Below are 26470 nucleotides of genomic sequence, written 5' to 3'. Positions count from 1 at the left end.
TGCACCAGCTGTGATGTCACAGGAGCTTACCTGACTGCACCAGCTGTGATGTCACAGGAGCTTACCTGACTGCACCAGCTGTAATATCACAGGAGTTTACCTGACTGCACCAGCTGTAATGTCACAGGAGCTTACCTGACTGCACCAGCTGTAATGTCACAGGAGCTTACCTGACTGCACCAGCTGTGATGTCACAGGAGCTTACCTGACTGCACCAGCTGTAATGTCACAGGAGCTTACCTGACTGCTCCAGTTGTGATGTCACAGGAGCTTACCTGACTGCACCAGCTGTAATGTCACAGGAGCTTACCTGACTGCACCAGCTGTAATGTCACAGGAGCTTACCTGACTGCACCAGCTGTAATGTCACAGGAGCTTACCTGACTGCACCAGCTGTAATGTCACAGGAGCTTACCTGACTGCACCAGCTGTAATGTCACAGGAGCTTACCTGACTGCACCAGTTGTGATGTCACAGGAGCTTACCTGACTGCACCAGCTGTAATGTCACAGGAGCTTACCTGACTGCACCAGCTGTAATGTCACAGGAGCTTACCTGACTGCACCAGCTGTAATGTCACAGGAGCTTACCTGACTGCACCAGCTGTAATGTCACAGGAGCTTACCTGACTGCACCAGTTGTGATGTCACAGGAGCTTACCTGACTGCACCAGTTGTGATGTCACAGGAGCTTACCTGACTGCACCAGCTGTAATGTCACAGGAGCTTACCTGACTGCACCAGCTGTAATGTCACAGGAGCTTACCTGACTGCACCAGCTGTAATCTCACAGGAGCTTACCTGACTGCACCAGCTGTGATGTCACAGGAGCTTACCTGACTGCACCAGCTGTAATGTCACAGGAGCTTACCTGACTGCACCAGCTGTGATGTCACAGGAGCTTACCTGACTGCACCAGCTATAATGTCACAGGAGCTTACCTGACTGCACCAGCTGTAATGTCACAGGAGCTTACCTGACTGCACCAGCTGTAATGTCACAGGAGCTTACCTGACTGCACCAGCTGTAATGTCACAGGAGCTTACCTGACTGCTCCAGCTGTAATGTCACAGGAGCTTACCTGACTGCACCAGCTGTAATGTCACAGGAGCTTACCTGACTGCACCAGCTGTAATGTCACAGGAGCTTACCTGACTGCACCAGCTGTGATGTCACAGGAGCTTACCTGACTGCACCAGCTGTGATGTCACAGGAGTTACCTGACTGCTCCAGTTGTGATGTCACAGGAGCTTACCTGACTGCTCCAGTTGTGATGTCACAGGAGCTTACCTGACTGCACCAGCTGTGATGTCACAGGAGTTACCTGACTGCTCCAGTTGTGATGTCACAGGAGCTTACCTGACTGCTCCAGTTGTGATGTCACAGGAGCTTACCTGACTGCTCCAGTTGTGATGTCACAGGAGCTTACCTGACTGCACCAGCTGTGATATCACAGGAGCTTACCTGACTGCACCAGCTGTAATGTCACAGGAGCTTACCTGACTGCACCAGCTGTAATGTCACAGGAGCTTACCTGACTGCACCAGCTGTGATGTCACAGGAGCTTACCTGACTGCACCAGCTGTAATGTCACAGGAGCTTACCTGACTGCACCAGCTGTAATGTCACAGGAGCTTACCTGACTGCACCAGCTGTAATGTCACAGGAGCTTACCTGACTGCTCCAGTTGTGATGTCACAGGAGCTTACCTGATTGCACCAGCTGTGATGTCACAGGAGCTTACCTGACTGTACCAGCTGTGATGTCACAGGAGCTTACCTGACTGCACCAGTTGTGATGTCACAGGAGCTTACCTGACTGCACCAGCTGTGATGTCACAGGAGCTTACCTGACTGCACCAGTTGTGATGTCACAGGAGCTTACCTGACTGCACCAGCTGTGATGTCACAGGAGCTTACCTGACTGCACCAGCTGTGATGTCACAGGAGCTTACCTGACTGCACCAGCTGTAATGTCACAGGAGCTTACCTGACTGCACCAGCTGTGATATCACAGGAGCTTACCTGACTGCACCAGCTGTAATGTCACAGGAGCTTACCTGACTGCACCAGCTGTAATGTCACAGGAGCTTACCTGACTGCACCAGTTGTGATGTCACAGGAGCTTACCTGACTGCACCAGTTGTGATGTCACAGGAGCTTACTTGACTGCTCCAGCTGTGATGTCACAGGAGCTTACCTGACTGCTCCAGTTGTGATGTCACAGGAGCTTACCTGACTGCTCCAGTTGTGATGTCACAGGAGCTTACCTGATTGCACTAGCTGTGATGTCACAGGAGCTTACCTGACTGTACCAGCTGTGATGTCACAGGAGCTTACCTGACTGCACCAGTTGTGATGTCACAGGAGCTTACCTGACTGCACCAGCTGTGATGTCACAGGAGCTTACCTGACTGCTCCAGTTGTGATGTCACAGGAGCTTACCTGACTGCACCAGCTGTGATGTCACAGGAGCTTACCTGACTGCACCAGCTGTGATGTCACAGGAGCTTACCTGACTGCTCCAGTTGTGATGTCACAGGAGCTTACCTGACTGCTCCAGTTGTGATGTCACAGGAGCTTACCTGACTTTTCCAGTTGTGATGTCACAGGAGCTTACCTGACTGCTCCAGTTGTGATGTCACAGGAGCTTACCTGACTGCACCAGCTGTGATGTCACAGGAGCTTACCTGACTGCACCAGCTGTGATGTCACAGGAGCTTACCTGACTGCACCAGTTGTGATGTCACAGGAGCTTACCTGACTGCTCCAGTTGTGATGTCACAGGAGCTTACCTGACTGCACCAGCAGTGATGACACAGGATCTTACCTGACTGCACCAGCTGTGATGTCACAGGAGCTTACCTGACTGCACCAGCTGTGATGTCACAGGAGCTTACCTGACTGCACCAGCTGTGATGCCACAGAAGCTTACCTGACTGCACCAGCTGTGATGTCACAGGAACTTACCTGACTGCTCCAGCTGTGATGTCACAGGAGCCTACCTGACTGCTCCAGTTGTGATGTCACAGGAGCTTACACGACTGCACCAGCTGTGATATCACAGGAGCTTACCTGACTGCTCCAGCTGTAATGTCACAGGAGCTTACCTGACTGCTCCAGCTGTGATGTCACAGCTTACCTGACTGCACCAGCTGTGATGTCACAGGAGCTTACCTGACTGCTCCAGTTGTGATGTCACAGGAGCTTACCTGACTGCTCCAGCTGTGATGTCACAGGAGCTTACCTGACTGCTCCAGTTGTGATGTCACAGGAGCTTACCTGACTGCTCCAGCTGTGATATCACAGGAGCTTACCTGACTGCTCCAGTTGTGATGTCACAGGAGCTTACCTGACTGCTCCAGTTGTGATGTCACAGGAACTTACCTGACTGCTCCAGTTGTGATGTCACAGGAGCTTACCTGACTGCACCAGCTGTGATATCACAGGAGCTTATCTGACTGCTCCAGTTGTGATGTCACAGGAGCTTACCTGACTGCACCAGCTGTGATGTCACAGGAGCTTACCTGACTGCACCAGCTGTGATGTCACAGGAGCTTACCTGACTGCACCAGTTGTGATGTCACAGGAGCTTACCTGACTGCTCCAGCTGTGATGTCACATGAGCTTACCTGACTGCACCAGCTGTGATGTCACAGGAGCTTACCTGACTGCTCCAGTTGTGATGTCACAGGAGCTTACCTGACTGCACGCTGTGGTGTCACAGGAGCTTACCTGACTGCACCAGCTGTGATGTCACAGGAGCTTACCTGACTGCTCCAGCTGTGATGTCACAGGAGCTTACCTGACTGCACCAGTTGTGATGTCACAGGAGCTTACCTGACTGCACCAGTTGTGATGTCACAGGAGCTTACCTGACTGCACCAGCTGTGATGTCACAGGAGCTTACCTGACTGCACGCTGTGGTGTCACAGGAGCTTACGTGACTGCACCAGCTGTGATATCACAGGAGCTTACCTGACTGCTCCAGTTGTGATGTCACAGGAGCTTACCTGACTGCACCAGTTGTGATGTCACAGGAGCTTACCTGACTGCACGCTGTGGTGTCACAGGAGCTTACCTGACTGCACCAGCTGTGATGTCACAGAAGCTTACCTGACTGCACCAGTTGTGATGTCACAGGAGCTTACCTGACTGCACCAGCTGTGATGTCACAGGAGCTTACCTGACTGCACCAGCTGTGATGTCACAAGAGCTTACCTGACTGCACCAGTTGTGATGTCACAGGAGCTTACCTGACTGCACGCTGTGGTGTCACAGGAGCTTACCTGACTGCACCAGCTGTAATGTCACAGGAGCTTACCAGACCGAACTAGTTGTGATGTCACAGGAAATAACAGACTGCACCAGTTGTGATGTCATAGAATTTCCAACTGAAATAATTGTGATGTAACAGCAGTTTTCTGACAGAAAGTTGTGATGTCAGAGACCCTGACTTATACATGACAGCAGCTTATCTAGGGACCGGAGCCAACAACAGCATCCGGCCCCTGTGCAAAAACAGTGTATGGGCCCCTTAATTTCTAAATGCTAGACTTCTCCAGTAATTGTGAGACACGGATGGAAGGAGCATATTCCCTCACATGTTATCTATTAGGTTGTGGGGCCACCATTATTTTTTTTAGGGTAACTGACCCTATTGTCTTCAGGGCCCCTCTTCAGGTACACGCGTGGCATAATGATATGTCCGGACCATGGTGATGAGACCTCACGCTGTGGAGCAAAGATGTCATCAGTGGAGTCCAGACTGTAGACTGGAATGTAAGAAAGTGTTCCTTGTTGTGCTAGCGATCAGCGGGGGTCTCGGTACATGGCCCCCCATTATCACAACATCTGATGTACAGACAGATCCCCCAGCTTATTATTATTATTGGCAGCAGTGTATACACAGCACGTTGCAACCCTCGCAGGGGTCTTCATCAGGGACTGGACGTGGTGTCTATGTACTGGTGCCAATAATAAGAAGCTGGATGGATGCGGGCGGACCTGTCTGTTTATCAGATGTTGTGATAATGGGGGGCTGTGTACTGAGACCCCCCCGCTGATCGCTAGCACAATAATGTGCTCTGGGAGGAATACTGGGTCGCTCGGCCATACACCTGTCCAAGGCCACCGTGTCATTGCAGCTGGCTAGTTTATATCATAAGTGGCTTTGTATGGAAGATCTGTACTGAAAGCGTTCTGCCCAATATTCAGTGACGGACTCCCGTACAGAATATCTGCCCCCATCTATATTTCTGCTATTTGGCCATGAGAAGATGATTACTCGGCTTAATTAACACTAAGTGAATCCGTTTAGCTGCCGGTTCTGTAATGAACGTCTTATCCGAGCCCTTCATGGTTTTCTAATCATTTTATCCAAAGAAGAGCTGATATCTGAAGACATCCCCCTGTGGGCTATTGGCATTCTCCGGTTTCGTACATATAATACCGTCTCACTGACAATACGAGAGGCGGCGGACCGCCCACGGCGTGCACTCCAGGACTGTTTGTCGCACCGCTGCTTTCTATTTTTTTTTGCATCAGCCATAGATCCTGCGTTCCTCCATGATTACTGTTGATTAATCAAAGATTTGTTTTTTTACTCATCCAAATGTCCTGTGTACATAGAGATATAAAACATGCCGCTCTGCATGCAGCCACCACTAGAGGGAGCTCACTACTAAGTGCAATGTATACAGAGAGCTCCCCCTTGTGGCGTCTGCAGGGAGTAGAATTTTATTCTATAATCTAATATCTAAACTGTGGATCAGGAAAATGACTAAAGAGAGTTAAAAATGTATTATTAGAGAGAATTCACGGGTGAACCTTCACATAAGGGCATCATGTCTATGTATTTCGGGCACATCTGTTCAAGGACGGATGCCCTAGGTCTGTACCATCTGGCTGGGGGTGACATATTTCTATTCAGCCTTAATATATTAATATAGGATTAGCTTGATCTCCCAGTGCACTGAACAGACCCTCCGTGAAGACCCCCGTGCACACAGTGTGCAGTCACATGTGCAGATTCTAAATAGGGGGGTTTTTGCTGACATTCATCAGTTTTGCAGTCTCAGCAGTTGATAGCGGGGGGGGGGGGGGGGGGTCGATCTGCCGTGATGATTTATCTGACACTGGGCAGAAATCTGCTACTAAAAGCTAAAAATGTAGATGAGTTTGGTGAATCCCCGGGGTCAGACGTGGCCAGATGATGCTGATAACCTGTACAATGAGCAAAATTATTCAACGTAGGCTGAGACCTGCACAAACCTGTACGGTAAAGCAAATAAAGAAGAAGTATACTATATACAATATATATACAGTATCCACCAGACTTCTGCACAACACAACTGATGGTCCCAACCCCATTTATAAGGCAAGAAATCCCACTTATTAAACCTGACAGGGCACACCTGTGAAGTGAAAACCATTTCCGGTGACTACCTCTTGAAGCTCATCAAGAGAATGCCAAGAGTGTGCAAAGCAGTCATCAAAGCAAAAGGTGGCTACTTTGAAGAACCTAGAATATAAGACATATTTTCAGTTGTTTCATACTTTTTTGTTAAGTATATAATTCCACATGTGTTAATTCATAGTTTTGATGCCTTCAGTGTGAATGTACAATTTTCATAGTCATGAAAATACTGAAAAATCTTTAAATGAGAAGGTGTGTCCAAACTTTTGGTCTGTACTGTATATCACTGAGTTCATCCTGAGCGGCAGGAGGACCGCGACATCTGCAGAGTTATACGACAAGGTCAAACCCCGAACCCAAATGTTAAGAGGACCTGTCATGTATGTGAAAGACAAAGCGCAACACCAAGGGTTAAGGGAAAGGGAGCCCAGACACTAGGGAAAGAGGGGGTGGAGACCTCCTAGGCTGATCTGATATCACCCTGCCTACCCTACCTTCCATATATTGGTTTCTCACCAATCGCCGATCAGGAACCTAAAGCCCTGTATCTCCCTAGAGCTAGGTCCTGGCTAGGAAAGGGGGGATGAGCACTAGCCAGTCCCCACTAACAACTAAAGACAGCAAGGGGAGACTGACACGGGGGAAGTAACTTAGCTTGAGCCGACTTCAGAGAGATTACACACACGACCTCTTAGCACCAAAGAGGAAGTAAGAACTGCACTTGCTCCAAGCCTTCACAGAGGGTCATGTGAATATCACCGGCACCTCCCTATAGCAAACAGGAAGTATTTAAACATCCAGGCCTGGGTGTCAATTAGCTGGAGGGTGGTAGCCGCTGGGTCCTAGAGTGAGACAGATCTAAGAAGGTGTCTATAATGCCAAAGAGATCTCCTGCAACCAACTGCAAGGCGACTGTCTGTCACATCTGACACACCCGTGACAATATGAGTCCTGTGATGGGTCCTAGTTGTGATTGACAGCTATGTCAACATGCACAGTCATACAGGGAAGACTGTCAATCATTGTAGCTCCGCCCACTGGACTCCTATACCTACAAACAGCAGTGATTTCAATGAATAAAATGCAAGTTTTCCCATAGAAATGTACATTGATCTGATCAGCTTCTCCTGCTCTATAATATAATACCTGTCAGAGGCTCTCCTGTGTATGGTGAGGAGAGATAGCTGTGGGCCAAGGGGACCTGTGTACGGGGGAGTGGGGAGAGATAGCTGTGGGCTGAGCGGTCCTGTATACGGGGGAGTGGGGAGAGATCGCTGTGGGCTGAGGGGTCCTTTATATGGGGGAAAGGGGTAAAATAGTTGTGGACTGTGGGGTCCTGTGTACGGGGTTGTATGGAGAATTAGCTGTGGGCTGAGGGGTCCTATATACAGGGGAGTAGGAAGAGATAGCTGAGGGCTGAGGGGGTCCTATATACGGGGGAGTAGGGAGAGATAGCTGTGGGCTGAGGGGTCCTATATACGGGGGAGTGGTCTAAGAAAGCTGTGCTGTGGGGTCCTATTTACAGGGGAGTAGGGAGAGATGGCTGCGGGCCGAGGGGTCCTGTGTACGTTGGAGTAAGGAGAGATAGCTGTGGGCTGTGGGGTCCTGTGTACGTTGGAGTAAGGAGAGATAGCTGTGGGCTGTGGGGTCCTGTGTACCTTGGAGTAGAGAGAGATCGCTGTGGGCCGTGTGGGGTCCTGTTTATGGGGAAGTGGGGAGAAATAGCTGTGGGCCGTGGGGTCCTGTGTATGGGGTAGTAGGGAGAGATAGCTGTGGGCTGAGGGGTCCTATATACGGGGGAATAGGGAGAGATAGCTGTGGGCTGAGGGGTCCTGTGTATGGGGTAGTAGGGAGAGATAGTTGTGGGCTGAAGGGTCCTATATACAGGGGAGTAGGGAGAGATAGCTGTGGGCTGAGGGGTCCTATATACGGGGGAGTAGGAAAAGATAGCTGTGGGCCGAGGGGTCCCATATACGAGGGAGTGGGGAGAAATAGCTGTGGGCTGTGGGGTCCTGTGTACATTGGAGTAGGGAGAGATAGCTGTGGGCTGAGAGGTCCAATATACGGGGGAGTAGGGAGGGATAGCTGTGGGCCGAGGGGTCCTATATACGGGGGAGTGGTGTGAGATAGCTGTGGGCCGTGTGGGGTTCTGTATATGAGGGAGTGGGGAGAAATAGCTGTGGGCCGTGGAGTCCTGTATACGTGGGAGTAGGGAGAGATAGCTGTGGGCTGAGGGGTCCTGTGTACGTTGGAATAGGGAGAGATAGCTGTGGGCTGAGGGGTCCTATATACGGGCGAGTAGGGAGGAATAGCTGTGGGCCGAGGGGTCCTATATATGGGGGAGTGGTGTGAGATAGCTGTGGGCCATGTGGTTCTGTATATGGGGGAGTGGGGAGAGATAGCTGTTGGCCGAGGGGTCCTATGTACGTTGGAGTAGGGAGAGCTAGCTGTGGGCCGAGGGGTCCTGTATACGGGGGGAGTGAGGTGAGATAGCTGTAGGCCGTGGGGTCCTGTATATGAGGGAGTGAGGGGAGATAGCTGTGGGCCGTGGGGTCCTATATATGGGGGAGTGGGGAGAGATAGCTGTGGGCCGCGGGGTCCTGTATACGGAGGAGTAGGGAGAGATAGCTGTGGTCCAAGGGGTCCTGTATACTTGGGAGTGAGGTGAGATAGCTGTGGGCCGAGGGGTCCTGTATACGGGGGAGTGAGGTGAGATAGCTGTGGGCCGTGGGGTCCTGTATATTGGGGAGTGAGGAGAGATAGCTGTGGGCCGCAGGGTCCTGTATACGGAGGAGTAGGGAGAGATAGCTGTGGGCCGAGGGGTCCTGTATACGGGGGAGTGAGGTGAGATAGCTGTGGGCCGTGGGGTCCTGTATATGGGGGAGTGGGGAGAGATAGCTGTGGGCCACGGGGTCCTGTATATGGAGGAGTGGGGAAAGATAGCTGTGGGCCGGGGGTCCTGTATATGGGGGAGTGGGTAGAGATTCTGTATATGAGTGTCAGCGGAGTGATTATTTTATATGTATATACTTGGACTTATTTCCTTTTATTGTTGCATTAGGTTTTCTTACGGGGACGTCTTTGATTCCGGAAATATTTTTGTCCTAGCCATTCGCTCTGCGGACGTTCCTTTCTGACGTCCCTTTCTTTTTCTGGGTCTTTACATCTGGCGGATTTCCAGTCACTCATCGCATTAATGTGCAGATAATGGCCGGCCGTACGATTAGGCGGCTTTATGTTGCATTTGTTCATGCTTTATGCTATTTCCGAATATCATTAAAATCAGAAATCATTTAAAGGGATCCACCGGGAGCTGCGGCTTTGTAGATATGTAGTGCTCTTCATAGCATTGTCGTACTGATCCCGTATGCCCCCCGCTCTGTGCATCTCATTCACCGTCCTACTGTGGGAGAGCAGGTGGGGGAAGTGCGGCCCGTCCAGCCGACTGCTAAAACATTCATGTGCCGCACTTCTCTGGAGCGAACACAGCGACTGTAACGAAGCAACACAGCGACTGTAACGAGGCAACACAGCGACTGTAACGAGGCAACACAGCGACTGTAACGAGGCAACACAGCGACTGTAACGAGGCAACACAGCGACTGTAACGAGGCAACACAGCGACTGTAACGAGGCAACACAGCGACTGTAACGAGGCAACACAGCGACTGTAACGAGGCAACACAGCGACTGTAACGAGGCAACACAGGGACTGTAACGAGGCAACACAGCGACTGTAACGAGGCAACACAGCGACTGTAACGAGGCAACACAGCGACTGTAACGAGGCAACACAGCGACTGTAACGAGGCAACACAGCGACTGTAACGAGGCAACACAGCGACTGTAACGAGGCAACACAGCGACTGTAACGAGGCAACACAGCGACTGTAACGAGGCAACACAGCGACTGTAACGAGGCTCCTCTTCTGGATGACTGAATGTCTGAATCAACCATTTTCACTGTGAAAACAGACACACCGGCTGCACATTGTCTACATCTCATATTGGGACCTTGCAGAAGACAATAGTTGCTGCATTGAACCAACAACCTCTATAAGGCCTCGGCCCCACTATCAGTATTCAGTCAGTATTTTTTCTCAAGAGTGGGAGCCAAAACCAGGAGTGGGTGATAAATGCAGAATTGGTGACTTGTTTCTATTATACCTTTTCTCTGATTGTTCCTCATCTGGTTTTGGCTCCCACTCCTGAGAAAAAATACTGACAGAATACTGACCGAATACTGATAGTGGGGCCGTGGCCTTAAATGAGAACCTATCAGCAGAAAATGATTTTTCATGTTACATGTATTTTTTTTTTATTTGGCAATGTCTTTTTTTTTAATCACGATCTTTATTTAAAAAAAAAAAATTGAATCAACTTTCACTTTTCACATTGGCCACTGGGACTCTTTTAGAATCTAACTTCCTGCTTTTTCATGAGTTTTCAGCAGTTTCCTTATCAGCAGAGGCAGGATTACAATGAATGGTAACACCTCTATTCACATCCGATAATAGGATCCACCATTCACAATAGGTGTCACAGCTCACCTCCTTCCCCTCCTGTACAATAACTGATAACACCTCTATATACAGTAGATAACACAGGATCTACCATTCACAATAGGTGATGTCACAGCTCACCTCCTCCTTCTGTAGAATGACTGATAACACCTCTATATACAGTAGATTACACAGGATCCACCATTCACAATAGATATCATAGCTCACCTGCTCCCCCTCCTGTACAATGACTGATAACACCTCTATATACAGTAGATAACACAGGATCTACCATTCACAATAGGTGATGTCACAGCTCACCTCCTCCTCCTCCTGTACAATAACTGATAACACCTCTATATACAGTAGATAACACAGGATCCATCATTCACAATAGGTGATGTCACAGCTCACCTCCTCCTGTACAATGACTGATAGCACCTCTATATACAGTAGATAACACAGGATCTACCATTCACAATAGTTGATGTCACAGCTCACCCTATCCTCCTCCTGTACAATGACTGATATCACCTCTATATACAGTAGATAACACAGGATCCATCATTCACAATAGGTGATGTCACAGCTCACCTCCTCCTCCTGTATAATGACTGATAACACCTTTATATACAGTAGATAACACAGGATCCACCATTCACAATAGGTGACGTCACAGCTCACCTCCTCCTCCTGTACAATGACTGATAACACCTCTATATACAGTAGATAACACAGGATCCACCATTCACAATAGGTGATGTCACAGCTCACCTCCTCCTCCTGTACAATGACTGATAGCACCTCTATATACACTAGATAACACAGGATCCACCATTCACAATAGGTGATGTCACAGCTCGCCTCCTCCCCCTCCTGTACAATGACTGATAACGCCTCTATATACAGTAGATAACACAGGATCCACCATTCACAATAGCTGATGTCACAGCTCACCTCCTCCTGTACAATGACTGATAACACCACAATGACTGATAACACCTCTATATACAGTAGATAACACAGGATCCACCATTCACAATAGGTGATGTCACAGCTCACCTCCTCCTCCTCCTGTACAATGACTGATAACACCTCTATATACAGTAGATAACACAGGATCCACCATTCACAATAGGTGATGTCACAGCTCACCTCCACCTCCTCCTGTACAATGACTGATAATACCTCAATATACACTAGATAACACAGGATCCACCGTTCACAATAGGTGATGTCACAGCTCGCCTCCTCCCCCTCCTATACAATGACTGATAACGCCTCTATATACAGTAGATAACACAGGATCCACCATTCACAATAGGTGATGTCACAGCTCACCTCCTCCTCCTATACAATGACTGATAATACCTCTATATACAGTAGATAACAAATCCAACATTCACAATAGGTGACGTCAGAGCTCACCTCCTCCTCCCTGTGATATTTGCGCTCACTCATTAGACTCTTTAATACAAAAGATTGGATGTGAATCTGTTCGTTGCTACTTTTTTTTATGATAACGTCCCTTTAATTAATACTCGCCAACTCTCCTGCTTCCGGACAATGGAGCGACCTTCTGGCTTCAAGGAAGAGTTGATAAATCTTCTGGGCCCACCAACGCCTTCCGAAGCTTATTGGAAACCAAAAACTGTAAAAGTTTTTTTTTTTTGCACAGTTTAATGGACGCGGAGGGAGATAAGCTGCTGCCAGCCATCTGTAGTGCCGCTTATCCACAGGGGAAAACCTCTTGCAGAGTTCTAGATCAATTGTTGTTATCCTTTTAATAAAACATATATGGAGAAGAAGAAGAAGATGTCCTTGTCAGGAATGAAACCTGTGGTGGACTCGCAGCTTGCAGACATCGGGGGATTGATGAATTCCTTTCCTGTGTTGCTGTCAGTTTACAGCTCATGTAACAGTCACGTGCATCATTGAACCCGATGACAAGTGTGGCCAGCAATGATATACGCCAATCCGCTGCATGCTATTGTTCACCTGGGGCTTATAAATGGCGGGATACCTCTTCATTAGCCCTCGAAAGTAGCAGCATCTGGCGAACCAGGCCATGTAATCGCACATTTTCCCTGCAGACGATCATCAGTGATCTTGAAGCTGGACTTTTGGCAAGTAACAAATCATCAGGCTAGCCAGGGGTATTCTAGAAGAAACCATCTTTTTAAAGGTGGAGGATTGTAATATCTTTTACTAAAGTGTCCACAGGTTACTTGCTGCTGGTTACTGTTACTGTTTGCCCAAATAAAGAGCATACCTAACAGGAAACATGGTGGCAGTACACTTTTCTACCACCGCTGTCTTTTGGTTGTGTAGGGAGAGACGAGACCCCTCTGATCTCAGTTGTTAACTCTAGCAGAACAGCTGTCGCTACAAACAGGACATGGGATTAATTTCCAAGATACATGGGGTCACTTTTTCCGTGTGGTCGCCCCTCTTTATACACTGTGAGGCGTTAGGCTGGCACATTCTACTGCACTCTGTCACCTAATAATAGCCCCCCTAGATACCAGAACGTATAAGAAGATAAGACCCCATTAAGTGAGTCTTTACCTAATGTTTAGCCAACATGGTGACATAATATACAAAAGACCCTCTGGCAGAGCATTCATTCCTCGCAGAACATTCATTCTTCTTGTCATGCCCATTGGCACGCTCCCTTGGTGCTACCAGTGCTTGGCCAAACGTGCAGAAGAAGCTATTGAATATCATCTTCCACCCCGGTAAAGGGTTGGATCTCGTTGCTCGGAGCTGATTGAGTTGCGTGGCTTCTTGGATGAAGCCATGCCAGTTTCCCATGGTTCGACACGGCAGGGAGGTTTTGTGCACTGAAGCGTTCTTGCTCGTTGACGTGTTTTCCCTGGGGAATGTTCAAGTTTATCCACAAGATGGAAAATACGGTGTCCTTGAAGCATGCCGTCTGACAAGAAGGGGACATTGAAAGTAAATGCATTCTCAGCCGAACCGAGCATGATCATGTATGGGGGAAAGTCGGGAGAAATATCTGTCGGCCAGAAGTGACACCGCCATACCATCAATCCAGATTAGCATTCAGCAGTGCACATCCAGAGCCAAATTATATGACTTCAGAATTAGTTCCAGGTCCATTGGTCCGTCAGCTCGGTACCACCACCCGGGAGGTTAAAATAGAAAAAAATGGCTCTCGAATTTGCAAAATAAAAAAAAGTAGAACTGAGACTCCAAAACTGGACCTTCCTCCATCCTCTACCGCTCATATGAAGGTCCCTTTTGCATGGATTTTTGTAGCAACAAGAAGGACTGTTGATAGCGAGTACATGGGGGGTTTGATCTACTTTTAGGGAAGGCACTGCTTTCATGAATGGGGGAAAGTGGAGTCAATGCTGTTGCCACTGGGAGAGGGGGAAGAGGAGGCCCTTTTTTGATAATTAGCACAGTAGGAGGCAGTGCTATGGTTGCCAGCTAAAAGGGAGGCACTGCTAAAGGAAGCAGGAGGCTTTGTTGTCACTACTGGGGGAAAGAAATAAAAGTCAATGTCCTTTTGGATGACTGTTCAGAATAAGATGTTGTGCATGTACATGAGGCGTAACCCTATTTGTGGTCATTATATTATTTGAATTCTTCAGAAATTTTACCCTCTGTGGGCTCTATTTTTAATTTTCCGTGGGTGGAGAAAAGTTATTATGGTGTCTCACATACACAGCACACGCAGACTTGAGGAATTCCTGCTCTCCTGTCTCTATGTAGCACATGCTCAAAAGCAGCAAAATAGAGGACATTATACAGCAGCGCTGAGCAGTGTAGCTGTGAATCCAGCATTGGAGTGAATTAAACATTTACTAAAAAGTAGCTGCAGCATGGAGGGCATTATACAGCAGTACTGAGCAGTGTAACTGTGAGTCCAGCATTGGAGTGAAATGTTCACTTCCTAGTCAGTAGCAGCAGCATAAAGGACATTATAGAGCACTACTGAGCAGTGTAGCTGTGAATTCAGCGCTGGAGTGAAACATTTACTAGAAAGTAGCCGCAGCATGGAGTACATTATGGAGCACTACTGAGCAGTTTAGTTGTGAATTCAGCATTGAATAGTAAAAAATGGCAGGTGTACATTATACCGCAGCATTGAGCAGTGCAAAAATGGCAGGTGTACATTATACCGCAGCATTGAGCAGTGTAGCTGTGATCCGGTTCTGAGATGAGATAAACACTTACTGGAAAGCAGCAACACACTCTGTGCTTCTCTGCTTCCCGCACTATAAACTTCTATAGGTAGCTGTAATCTGATCCCTCAGTGAGCCAGCAGTCCATATTATTTTGACCAAGAGAGACTGCAGTTGTTCAGGAAGAGGTGAAGAAGTGGCTCATAAGTGGAGAAAAAAGCAGATTTCTCTGATAAGGTACATTACTGACTTCCTTATATTTGCTTGTACTATTGATTTAAGCAAATAACAGCGACCATCTCACTACGGGAGCAGAAAGGCTCTTTTATTGATGGTTTGCATAGAGCCTAAACTCGCCCTCCACGATCATCGTGTCCTCTAGTCGTGAGGAGCTAAACAAAGTGGCTTCAAGGTCACAAAACACGGAGTGGTGGACTTCATCCTGGTGACCTCCCGATGCCATTCATCTCTCCCAGACTCCTGCTATTTCTTTCCTTGCCATTGCTGGGATACCAAGCGGTTACCGGGGAGGTCGTCCTCCTGCTCCTATTGATTTTCCCTTTGCTTTATATTTGTTATCTTGAGTAATTGTTGCATGGCAGCTCGATATCTGAAATGGAGCCAAAGCCTGGAGAGCAGCCGCGGGTAATGAGAGGCTGGTAAACAATGTCTGCAGTGTGACGGCCACAGATGGGCCATTCTTCCCAGGAGCTGAGCCGCAGACCCTCTTGTCCCATGTAAACACACGCTCAGCTGCAATGACGGCAGAGGCTGTGTGTTAGTGTTAACATATGCTGGGCGGCTGTCGCTTTAGTCATGCCATGGCCGCTGTCATTTGCAAGTAAAATCTATTGCTATTTTTGGCAGTTTTCCCAACAAAGTTAATGTTAGCATTCGGTATCAGTAGGACATGCCATCACTTGCTTATCACGGGGGTCCGCCCCCCACCAATGTATAGAATAAAGCTTTGGCGACACTGGTTTAGCTCTGTTGCTCTTTAAAGTGTTTTGTTGTATAGCGATTGTGATGTGCGGGGTCATGAAAATTATGGCATCCCCTATGAAAGAATATCTTAACACGGGAATACCGCTGTAGTGCATGCTAATGGGTGTGGAAACGATCAGCACGCCATTGATTGGCTGCAGCGGTCACATGTTTGTACAACAGCTTGATCTCTGCAGAACCTGTTTTGGTCGTATACTCTTGCCATCACTGGGTGATTGGCTGCAGCAGTCACATGCATGTCGCAGCTGAAAGAGGAGGCAGAGGGGGACCCAGGCAGAGGGAGAGGGACTCAACAAATAACTATGGAATTTTAGGCTGGGCTACATGGCGAGACAGCAATTGTCAGACAATTGGTGCTTCAAAAAGCAATTGTGCAACTTGTCTGCATTTGCTGTTATTAGCCTATTGTAGTGCTGACGTGTTACTGTGGAAAGAAAACCAGACACAGTCGCATGTGACTCTCATTGAAGTTCATAGCAAGTGAGTCGCTTACGGCCAGAAAGAGAAAATTGAACACATTTTTCTAGGACTATATGGACACTTGGGTCACTCTGTCCCATTACAACATCACGTGTCATAGGCCCACCTGGTGAGGTGGATACTCTAAGATGATCAGGAAAGCAGCAGGGATCGGAGGCGATTATGCATTGGAAAAGGGCAGCACGAGGATCAGAGCAGTAGGCAATGCAGAACAGCAGAAAGGCCAGCAAAGTTAGAAGCACAGGATGCTGCTGGAGAGCAGTTACATACAGAAATAACAGACCTCGCAGTATAGATATGGTTAATAGCAGAGACGTATGTGTAATAAGGTACTTGCAGCAGGGATATGGTTAACAGTATAGACATATATTCAATGAGGTACTTGCAGCAGGGATATGGTTAACAGCACAGACATATATGCAATCAGGTACTTGCAGCAGTAATATGGTTAACAGCAGATGTATATATATGCAGTCAGGTACTTTCAGCAGAGATATAGTTAACAGGAAAGACATATATGTTATCAGGTACTTGCAACACGGATATGGTAAACAGCAAAGACATATATACAATCAGGTACTTGCAGAAAGGATATGGTTAACAGCACATACATATATGTTATCAGGTACTTGCAGCAGGGATATGGTTAACAGCAGAGATATATGCAATTAGGTAATTGCAGCATGGTTATGGTTAACGGCAGAGACATATGTTATCAGGTACATGTTACAGGTACATATATGCAATCGTACTTGCAGCAGGGATATTGTTATAAGTAGAGACATAAGCGGTCAGGTACTTACAGAAGGGATATGGTTAACAGCAAAGACATGCAATCTGTTACTTGCAACAAGGATATGGTTAACAGCACAGACGTATATGTTATCAGGTACTTAAAGCAGGGATATGGTTAATAGCAAAGACATGCAGTCAGGTACTTGCAACACGGATATGGTAAACAGCAAAGGCATGTATACAATCAGGTACTTGCAGCAGGGATATGGTTAACAGCATAGATGTGTATGTTATCAGGTACTTGCAGCAGGGATATGGTTAACAGAATACATGTATATGTTATCAGGTATGTGCAGGAGGGATATGGTTAACAGGAGAGACATATATTCAATCAAGTATCTTTACAGCAGAAATGAGCTAGTTACCTGTAGTTTAGATCAGCAGAGCTGAGATTGTATTCACAGGTCTGAATATAGGATATACTGTAGAAGTTAGGTGCTTGTGTAGCTACAGTTTATGGATATACTAGATGGAGGCCGTAATGTCACGATGGGGGCAGGCTTTGCAACGTTGAGAATCTCTCCCCCTCATTTGCTCACCCACCTATCCACTCTCTCTTTCCCCCATGTGCTGACTTCTCCCGTCTGTGCTCTCTTCTTTGACCTGTCTACCCCATGTGCTATCCCCCTTGTCTGCTGTCTCTCTCCTTCCTGTGCTGTGTTCTCCTCTCATGTGCTGTCCCGTTTGAGCTGTCTCTCCCCCTGTGCTCTGTCTCTCTCCCCCCTGTGCGCTTTCTCTCTCCCCCATCTGCTGTCTTCTCCTCTCATGTGATCTCTTCTTTGACCTGTGTACCCCATGTGCTCTCCCCCATGTCTGCTGTCTCTCTCCACCCCTCTGCTGTCTTCTCCTCTTATGTGATCTCTTCTTTGACCTGTGTACCCCATGTGCTCTCCCCCTTGTCTGCTGTCTCTCTCCACCCCTCTGCTGTCTTCTCCTCCCATGTGATCTCTTCTTTGACCTGTGTACCCCATGTGCTCTCCCCCTTGTCTGCTGTCTCTCTCCACCCCTCTGCTGTCTTCTCCTCCCATGTGATCTCTTCTTTGACCTGTGTACTCCATGTGCTCTCCCCCTTTGTCTGCTGTCTCTCTCCTTCCTGTGCTGTGTTCTCCTCTCATATGCTGTCCCGTTTGAGCTGTCTCTCTCCCTGTGCTCTGTCTCTCTCCCCCTGTGCGCTTTCTCTCTCCCCCATCTGCTGTCTTCTCCTCTCATGTGCTATCCCGTTTGAGCTGTCTCTCCCCCTGTGCTCTGTCTCTCTCCCCCCTGTGCGCTTTCTCTCTCCCCCATCTGCTGTCTTCTCCTCCCATGTGATCTCTTCTTTGACCTGTCTACCCCATGTGCTCTCCCCCTTGTCTGCTGTCTCTCTCCACCCCTCTGCTGTCTTCTCCTCCCATGTGATCTCTTCTTTGACCTGTGTACCCCATGTGCTCTCCCCCTTGCCTGCTCTCTCTCCACCCCTGTGCTGTCTTCTTCCCTCATGTGTTCTCTCTTTTGAGCTGTCTCCCCGCACAGTAAATCAGACTGCTGCCATCTTTGTGCAGGCAGATAGCGGCGGTCACATTAAAACTGCGCATGCGCTCCTCCTGTACAAGGATGGCAGCGGTCAGTGAATCATTCTGCTGATCCCCGCGGCGGCGTGTGCGCAACTGTGTTCCGCTGTTGGTACCGCGCAAGAGGCTGGTACCACCAGCGGTTTCCATATTGAGGCACCCATCACTTATGTGTGCCAATATAGCAGTCGGCGAACTTCTGCCGCTTGGAATTCTGGGATCCGGACACATCTGGACAGAACCGGATGTGAAGACATTACAAGGTAAGTATATATTAGATTTGTGTTACAGTCACAGTGGGTTGTAATGAACGGACTGGTTCCATAGGGAGCTGGCCAAGGCAGAGAGGAGCAAAGCCCGTCACTGGAGCTGGGACAGGTGAGTAACACGTCTAATGGGTATGGCCAGCTTCAAGGAGTGGATATAATCCCTTTTGAGATACCAGAATGACTTGCGTTAAACAGGAAACTCCAATCTGCTTCTTCTGTAGCTAAGATGTTTTTTTTTCTGAAATTAAAGTGTAACATGGAGGGAGCCATGGATTCGTATATCAGCCCCAGACATGGCAGATTGTATATTCCCTAGCGTGTAAGTGTGTGGTATATACATACCGTACAATGAATCTCTTCTGCCCTCACTCTCCTGTTATTCTCAAAGGTTCATTGTCATGTGGATGTCGGACATCCGACTGACTCAGCATCTCCCATTCTCCTGCTCATCTACAAACTCATCCGACCTCGCAGAGGCCGGGGATTTACCCTGCCAGAACAATCGCCGCAGGTCCTTGATTGGTGACCTCAGTGCATACGTTGTGACCTGCGGTTTATTGAAATGTTGCACTGAGAATCTAAATGTATTTGCCATCAGTGTCCGGTGCACACACACAACACACCACACGCAAACTGCAAACTGACCAATGTCAGTCAATGCGCTTGTGCACAGGAGCCATTTTCCTCATGGACCTGAACTTGTGCCAGTCTTGTCCTTTTTACAGATGAGAATGTTCTAGTTTAACCCTTCCCATCATCCTCCATACATATACATGAATTTCCGTTGCCGTCCCACTTAACCCCAAAAAAATGCAATAAAAGTTGCTTAATATATCTGCTTTAAAATTGACCTGCTATACGGTTTTGGAAATTTCTGTATCAAACGATGGAGGGTTCTGGTGCGGAAATGCTGTGGATTTATGGCAAATTGCAAAAGGTGATAAAAGCTTTAGATGTCAGATCAGCCGTGCCTCTCATTTTACCCTGTGGATTTTCTCTGTGGTGTGGGTATGACACCTCATCCACAAGCAATTTTGGCAAAACGACTATGTTTTATAAAGGATGTCCTACAGAATACTGTTACACGTTTCATAAACTATTAGTGAGCTTCAGACCCGCACCCGTCCCAGTAAGCAAGTTCTGGACCATGTCAAATAAGAGGGACAGTGCAAGTGTCTCATTTCTAGCATTACAGTGCATGCTGTGTGCAGTATTATGCACTTATGTGTTATATCGGATCCTATGTCCATTCTCTATTTCTGATTTTTACGTCTTACAGCAACAGCTGCAGGCCTATGTCGCCTGGGTGAACTCCCAGCTGAAGAAGAAGGCAGGGGTCAATCCCGTCCAGGACCTGCGGCTAGACCTGCGAGATGGGGTGGTGTTGGCTCATCTGATAGAAATAGTTGGTGAGTACAAAATATTTGGTATTATAATTCTCATATACAGGGGTCGATCTAGAAACTATCCACGGACCTTCGATTTAGCAGACACAAAAAAAAGGGTAAAGTGGAACTCCGGAATTGTGGTGCATCACAAAATTTCACCACCACCACATCTCTAAAATGTGAAATACGTACCCATATACTGTAGATAGCGGTCCGCCAAAGGAACATGTGTTCACAAAGGGGAGTGTCATTTAAAGGCCCCCCCCTATACATAAGAAAGAAAGGCCCTCTCGTGTACTGGGGACTACTGACTCTGCCAGACATGTGATATGAGGGTGATAAGGGTAGTTACTTTTATTACTCAACCCCTTTGTTCTGCAAGCTGAACAAGAAACAAAAGCAGGTATATAGTGAAAAGCAGAGATATATATATGCAAACAGGTACTTGCAGCAGTGATATGGTTAACAGCAGAGACGTATATGTTATCAAGTACTTGCAGCAGGGATATGGTTAACAGCACAGACATATGCAATCAGGTACTTGCAGCAGGGATATGGTTAACAGCAATTACATATATGCAGTCAGTTACTTTCAACAGGGATATAGTTAACAGGAAAAAGGTATATGTTATCAGGTACTTGCAGTAGGGATATGGTTAACGGTAAAGAAATATGCATTTCAGAGAAAACGTAAGCTGCAAAACCCTATTAGTGAATCATATCTTATTGGAGGGGGGTTCCTGTTCAGGACCCTCATTTCTAGACCAAATAGCGTCCCTTGGGGACCTGTATTACTCAGACAATGTATTGATGTGATTGGACACTGTGTAATTCTTAGTTTCCCCTGTGGTGGCGCTGCAGGGAAGGTAAACCCCCACAGATCACATCTGATCACTGGTTGCATTAGGAGGACACTTTTTGATCGGCTTATTATCGAAGGTCTCTTCTAACAAGTAAGCTTTGTCCAGAGTAGAGGACTCCTTCAGATAAGGTTTTTGGGTCCAGCATATAGATTCGGATCGATTAGATTTCTCCAGTACATAAAATATTTATTGTTTCCCTCATCCATAGCTGGTGAGAAACTGAACGAGATTCACTGGAAGCCGAGCGGCACACAAGAGATGAAGGACAACGTGGAGAAAGTTTTGCAGTTTGTGGCATCTAAAAAGATCCGAATGCATCAAACGTCAGCCAAAGGTGAGAATTACTGCAGCCTTGTGGCAAGCGTTACCCCGTCTTATCATGTGCTATATATATAGATTTTTACCCATTTTTAGCTTTTGGTTCAGTTTTTACAAATCCTGGAAGTCCTCTTTAACTGCTTGTGGACTTAGGATGTCAGGACGGTCGACATATGTCTGCACAATTATGTTTTAGAAAATCATAGCAGAGCCGGCAGCTGAATGGAGGTCGTGCAGATGCAGCAGCAGGGTGCCACTGTCAGACATGGCCGGACTGCCCAGATTACTGCCTTTCTGATCCCTGTATATAGCACAGAACGAGCGCTGTGTACACAGTACAGGAAGCGCTAACAGGACCTCCTACTGTCCCCAAGATTATGTGATTGACGGGTGCAAGGAGGGAGAGGTAGCAGCGGGATTTTATCAGGTCAGGAGACTGAATTCACCCTGTAACTGAGGCTAATACGGCAGACCTAGTTACAGGGGAAAAAAGGGAGGAAGAAAGGGAAAGGAAGGAAGGAGGGAAAAAAGGCAAGAAGGGAGGAAGGAGGGTAGGATGGAGAGGAAAGAAGGGAAGGAAGGAGGAAAGGGAAGAAGGAATGGAAAGAAGGAAGGAGGGAAGGGAGGAAGGAAAGTAGGTAAAGAAAGGAAGGGAAGGAAGGAAAGAATGGAAGAAAACGAGAGAGGAGAGAAGGAAAAAAAAGAATGAAGGAAATAACGTAACGAAAGGTAGGAAAGAAGGTAAAGAATGGAAATAAGAAAAAGAAAGAAGGAAAAGGAAGGAAGGAAAGAGAAAGAAAGGAAGGGAAAGGAAGAAAATGAGAGAAAGGGAAGGAAGGGAAGGAGGGAAGGGAGAAAGGAAGAAAGAGAAACCAGGGAAAGAAATAAGATAAAGAGAAGAAAGAAGCTAAAGGAAATTAAGGAAGGAAGAAAACAAGAGAGAAGGAAAGGAAAGAAAGAGAAGAAAGGAAAGAAAGGGAGGATGGAAGGAAAGAAGGGAAGGAAGGCAGGGAAAGAAGGAAGGGAGGAAAGGAAGATAGGGAAGGAAAGAAGGGAAGGGAATGCCAGTCCGGACCACTGTCTTTAGCTTTAACCCATCAAAAATATACCCACGTGTGCGATACATAAGAGTAATTGCTATGGAAAGGAGAGCACAGTTTAAAATGTATTTTAATGGTCCTTTGTTGTCTTAAAAATCTCTATTTATGAGAAATAAAAGTGTCATAGAATTTAGGCCCTGCGTATCACATAAAATAAAAGAGGAAACAATGATTTCAATTTTAAAATGGCAAACATTTGTACAGCTCTTACTGCCACATGTGAAATTGAATATTTGACTGCAGTCATTAACTGGTTAAGCTTGTCTCCTCTCATTAATGGGGAGGGCTCCCTTAGTGTGATGGACTGTCAGAAAGACCTGGGTAAAGGCGGAGGAGAGGAGAAATCTGGAGGCAGGCCTTCCCATGAGAGATGATGAGGGGGGAGGCTCAGGAGACAATAGAGAACGGCTGCATCAGATACAGAATATAAAGCCCCTATTGACAAGAACAGGAGCTGAGCTGCAGTACCCCAGAATGGCCACTACACAGTGTATGGCGCTGTGCTCTTCTGGGACCTGATCACAGCTGATTGGTGGGGTGCTGGGTGTCGGACCACCGCCGTACTGATATCGATGACCTCTTCTAAGGACTGGCCATCAATACATAAGTCCTGGAAATCCCTCTAACCTCTAAATGATTTCGTTTTGTCACTACAGATATCGTGGAGGGAAACCTGAAGTCCATCATGAGACTCATACTCACCTTAGCCGCTCACTTCAAACCAGTTTCCGGACGATCCAGCAATCATGGCGCGTTGGGTGGGTCAGGGAAGAGCCAGGCCGCTCATTCTGCTAACCACAGACCCCACTCCACCACAGCAATGGCGCAGGGAGCCGCCGCCGCCCTCGCGGAGGTTCGCCAGGACATGTCGCGCTCAGGACGAGATGTTTTCCGCTATCGACAAAGGTAACCGCGGTCAGTGACAGTGTGAGATGTACACAGGATATTTTCAAAGGGATGATAAGAAGATCGGGCATTGGAGTACAACCCCCCCAATCATTTTCTGCCCTGTAGGGGGTGAGTTGGGTGACTCCTATACATTAGGTCATCTCATGATCCTTCCAAAATCAGCGAGTTCTGCTGTCTTAAATCTGTTGTGTACAGCTAACTTTTTTTTAGCATCTTTACACGAACTTAGTTGTCCTGCAGATTTTTGGGGGTCACTCAAACACCTCTTCTGTAGCTCTTTACTCAGGAGACTGAAGGCCCCGCACTCCATATGCAGCAAAAAAAAATTGCTTCTATGTGGCCGCACAATGGTGATGAATGGGATGACATTACGACCTGCAAGGTACCACGACGAGCAAGTCACAAAAACAAAAAAATCCAACTAGTCCGGACTTTTTCCAACTTTCCAGTTGCAGTACCTTACGAGTCACAATGCGACCTCACTCATCTGCATTATGCTGCGAAGCAGCAGCGGCACAGGGCGACCCGGTCACACAACGTCTAATGTGCTTGGCGGCTTTGCGACTCTCCCCTGACAGATGATGTTGGGGAAGCATGCCGGATTTCAACAACGTGCTTGATCTAGTTATACTCCCTATTCACAGCACATGCACAATCCACCAAAATGAGCACGTTTGTGTATAGTGGTGGGGAAAGGGCAGGAGAGATTCTGACATTGCACGGTCTATAAGCACCTTTAGGCGTGATGGATGCTAACATGCCCAATCCATTATTGCAGATGTTTGCAGCAGCGGGGGGCATTATACACACTGCATGACACAGGCTGATTCCCATCATACAGATGTAGCAAATGGCATTGTGATATCTGCAGAAATCTCTCGTGCCTCCATTCCAGTGGGCGCTGACACCTTCAGCTCTGCTGCATCTTTGCATGTAGTAAGAAGAATAGTGCAGACATTCATTTTGTCGGCTGTCTGTGATCAGTATTCAGCATGGTGTCTCCTCTTCATCATTACCCAGATTCTCAGGTAAGATGTGGAGTCGAGGCTTTTCGTAAGCGCCATCATTTACATTGACATTGTAGCGTCGGCGTCCCTGCCCTCTGCTAGGCAGGGACGCTGTTCCCCTCACCTCTCTGCTCCGAGCCCGGCGTCCTCCTCCCGCTCTGCTGGCAGCGCGCGCTCCTTCCCGGCCACTGTGCTTAGGGCGCGCGCGCGCTCCCTCCCTCTTAAAGGGGCTGCGCGCGCCGTCCTAAGGAGTCCCCGGCCAATGGCCGGAGGACCTCACCATATATAAGGCACCTCCTCCAAAATGGAGGTGCCCGAGCAATGTTGTTGCACTGTTCTACTCTGCTTCAGCCCTCAGGTCCCGTTGCCAGTTACCTGCCAGATACCTGCCAGATTCCTGCCAGCCTGCTGTCTTATTCCTGCCTGATATTCTGCTACCTGCCTGCTAGCCTGAGGTCCGACGGTCTGCCTTACTACTCCTGTCAGTCTGTCTAAGGACCAACTTGCCCGCTCACCTGGGAGCGCACATCAACTACCTGCCTGATTGCCTGAGGTCCGACGGTCTGCCTTCCAACTCTTGTCAGTCTGTCTAAGGACCAGCTTGCCCGCTCACCTGGGAGCGCACATCTGCTACCTGCCTGCTAGCCTACCTGGAGGCTCTGCCGTCACGTGCTGTGACCACCAGCCTGTCCAGTGACTCCTGCCCGCTCACCTGGGAGCGCTCATCTGCTGCCTGTATGCTAGCCTACCTGGAGGCTCTGCCGTCACGTGCTGTGACCACCCGCCTGTCCAGAGACTTCTGCCCGCTCACCTGGGAGCGCTCATCTGCCGCCTGTCTGTTGGTCTTCCTGGAGGCTCCGCCGTCACATGCTGTGACCACCCGTTTATCCAGAGACTCTCGCCTGCTCACCTGGGAGCTCACGTCTACCATCAGCCGCCACAGGTCGTACCAATCCTTTACCCAGAGACTGCCCCGGTCACTTGCCGTGACCATCTGCCCGTTCACCCAGAGACTGCCCCGGTCACTTGCCGTGACCATCTGCCCGTTCACCCAGAGACTGCCCCGGTCACTTGCCGTGACCATCTGCCCGTTCACCCAGAGACTGCCCCGGTCACTTGCCGTGACCATCTGCCCGTTCACCCAGAGACTGCCCCGGTCACTTGCCGTGACCATCTGCCCGTTCATCCAGAGACTGTCCCGGTCACTTGCCGTGACCTCCTACCCGTTCTTCTAGAGACTGTCCCGGTCACCTGCTGTGACTGCCTGCCTGGTCGCCACCCGCTCCCTTACAAGGACCGCCCCCTTGTATAGTAGCCCAGAGGTTCCGCCTCCCAGACCCGTTACAGACATTAGCGGTGTGAGAGGAGCATATCATTTCCTGTAGGAACAGGCTGCCGATCCCCCTCCGATGAACCCCCCTCCCATGAATCTTCTTCCAATGAATCTCCCTCCCATGAATTTCCCTCCGATGAATCCCCCCTCCCATGAATCTCCCTCCGATGAATCCCCCTCCGATGAATCCCCCACCGATAAACCTCCCTCCGATGAATCCCCCTCCCATGAATCTCCCTCCGATGAATCCCCTCTGATGAATCTCCCTCCCATGAATCTCCCTCCGATGAATCCCCCTCCCATGAATCCCCCACCGATAAACCTCCCTCCGATGAATCCCCCTCCCATGAATCTCCCTCCGATGAATCCCCTCTGATGAATCTC

General features: G+C 48.3%; 1 protein-coding gene across 4 annotated transcripts in view; it reads left to right on the top strand.

Moving 5' to 3' along the window:
• The window catches only part of DIXDC1 (DIX domain containing 1), a 190007-nt gene that overhangs the window by 44705 nt on the left and 118832 nt on the right, over positions 1-26470 (top strand). For all 4 annotated transcript variants that reach the window (XM_073657127.1, XM_073657125.1, XM_073657126.1 and 1 more), the window contains 3 exons: positions 20448-20577; positions 21628-21753; positions 23494-23743. In XM_073657127.1, coding sequence (XP_073513228.1) covers positions 21678-21753; positions 23494-23743 — 326 coding nt within the window. In that variant the 5' untranslated portion in view covers positions 20448-20577; positions 21628-21677. The remainder of the gene's footprint in view (positions 1-20447; positions 20578-21627; positions 21754-23493; positions 23744-26470) is intronic.

The sequence above is a fragment of the Phyllobates terribilis genome, unplaced genomic scaffold, assembly GCF_046119375.1.
Source record: "Phyllobates terribilis strain yellow unplaced genomic scaffold, ASM4611937v1 Scaffold_12__6_contigs__length_324123572, whole genome shotgun sequence".
Lineage (NCBI taxonomy): Eukaryota > Metazoa > Chordata > Amphibia > Anura > Dendrobatidae > Phyllobates > Phyllobates terribilis.
The sequence above is the reverse complement of the archived record's forward strand: the minus strand, read 5'-3'. Positions and strand labels throughout refer to the sequence as shown.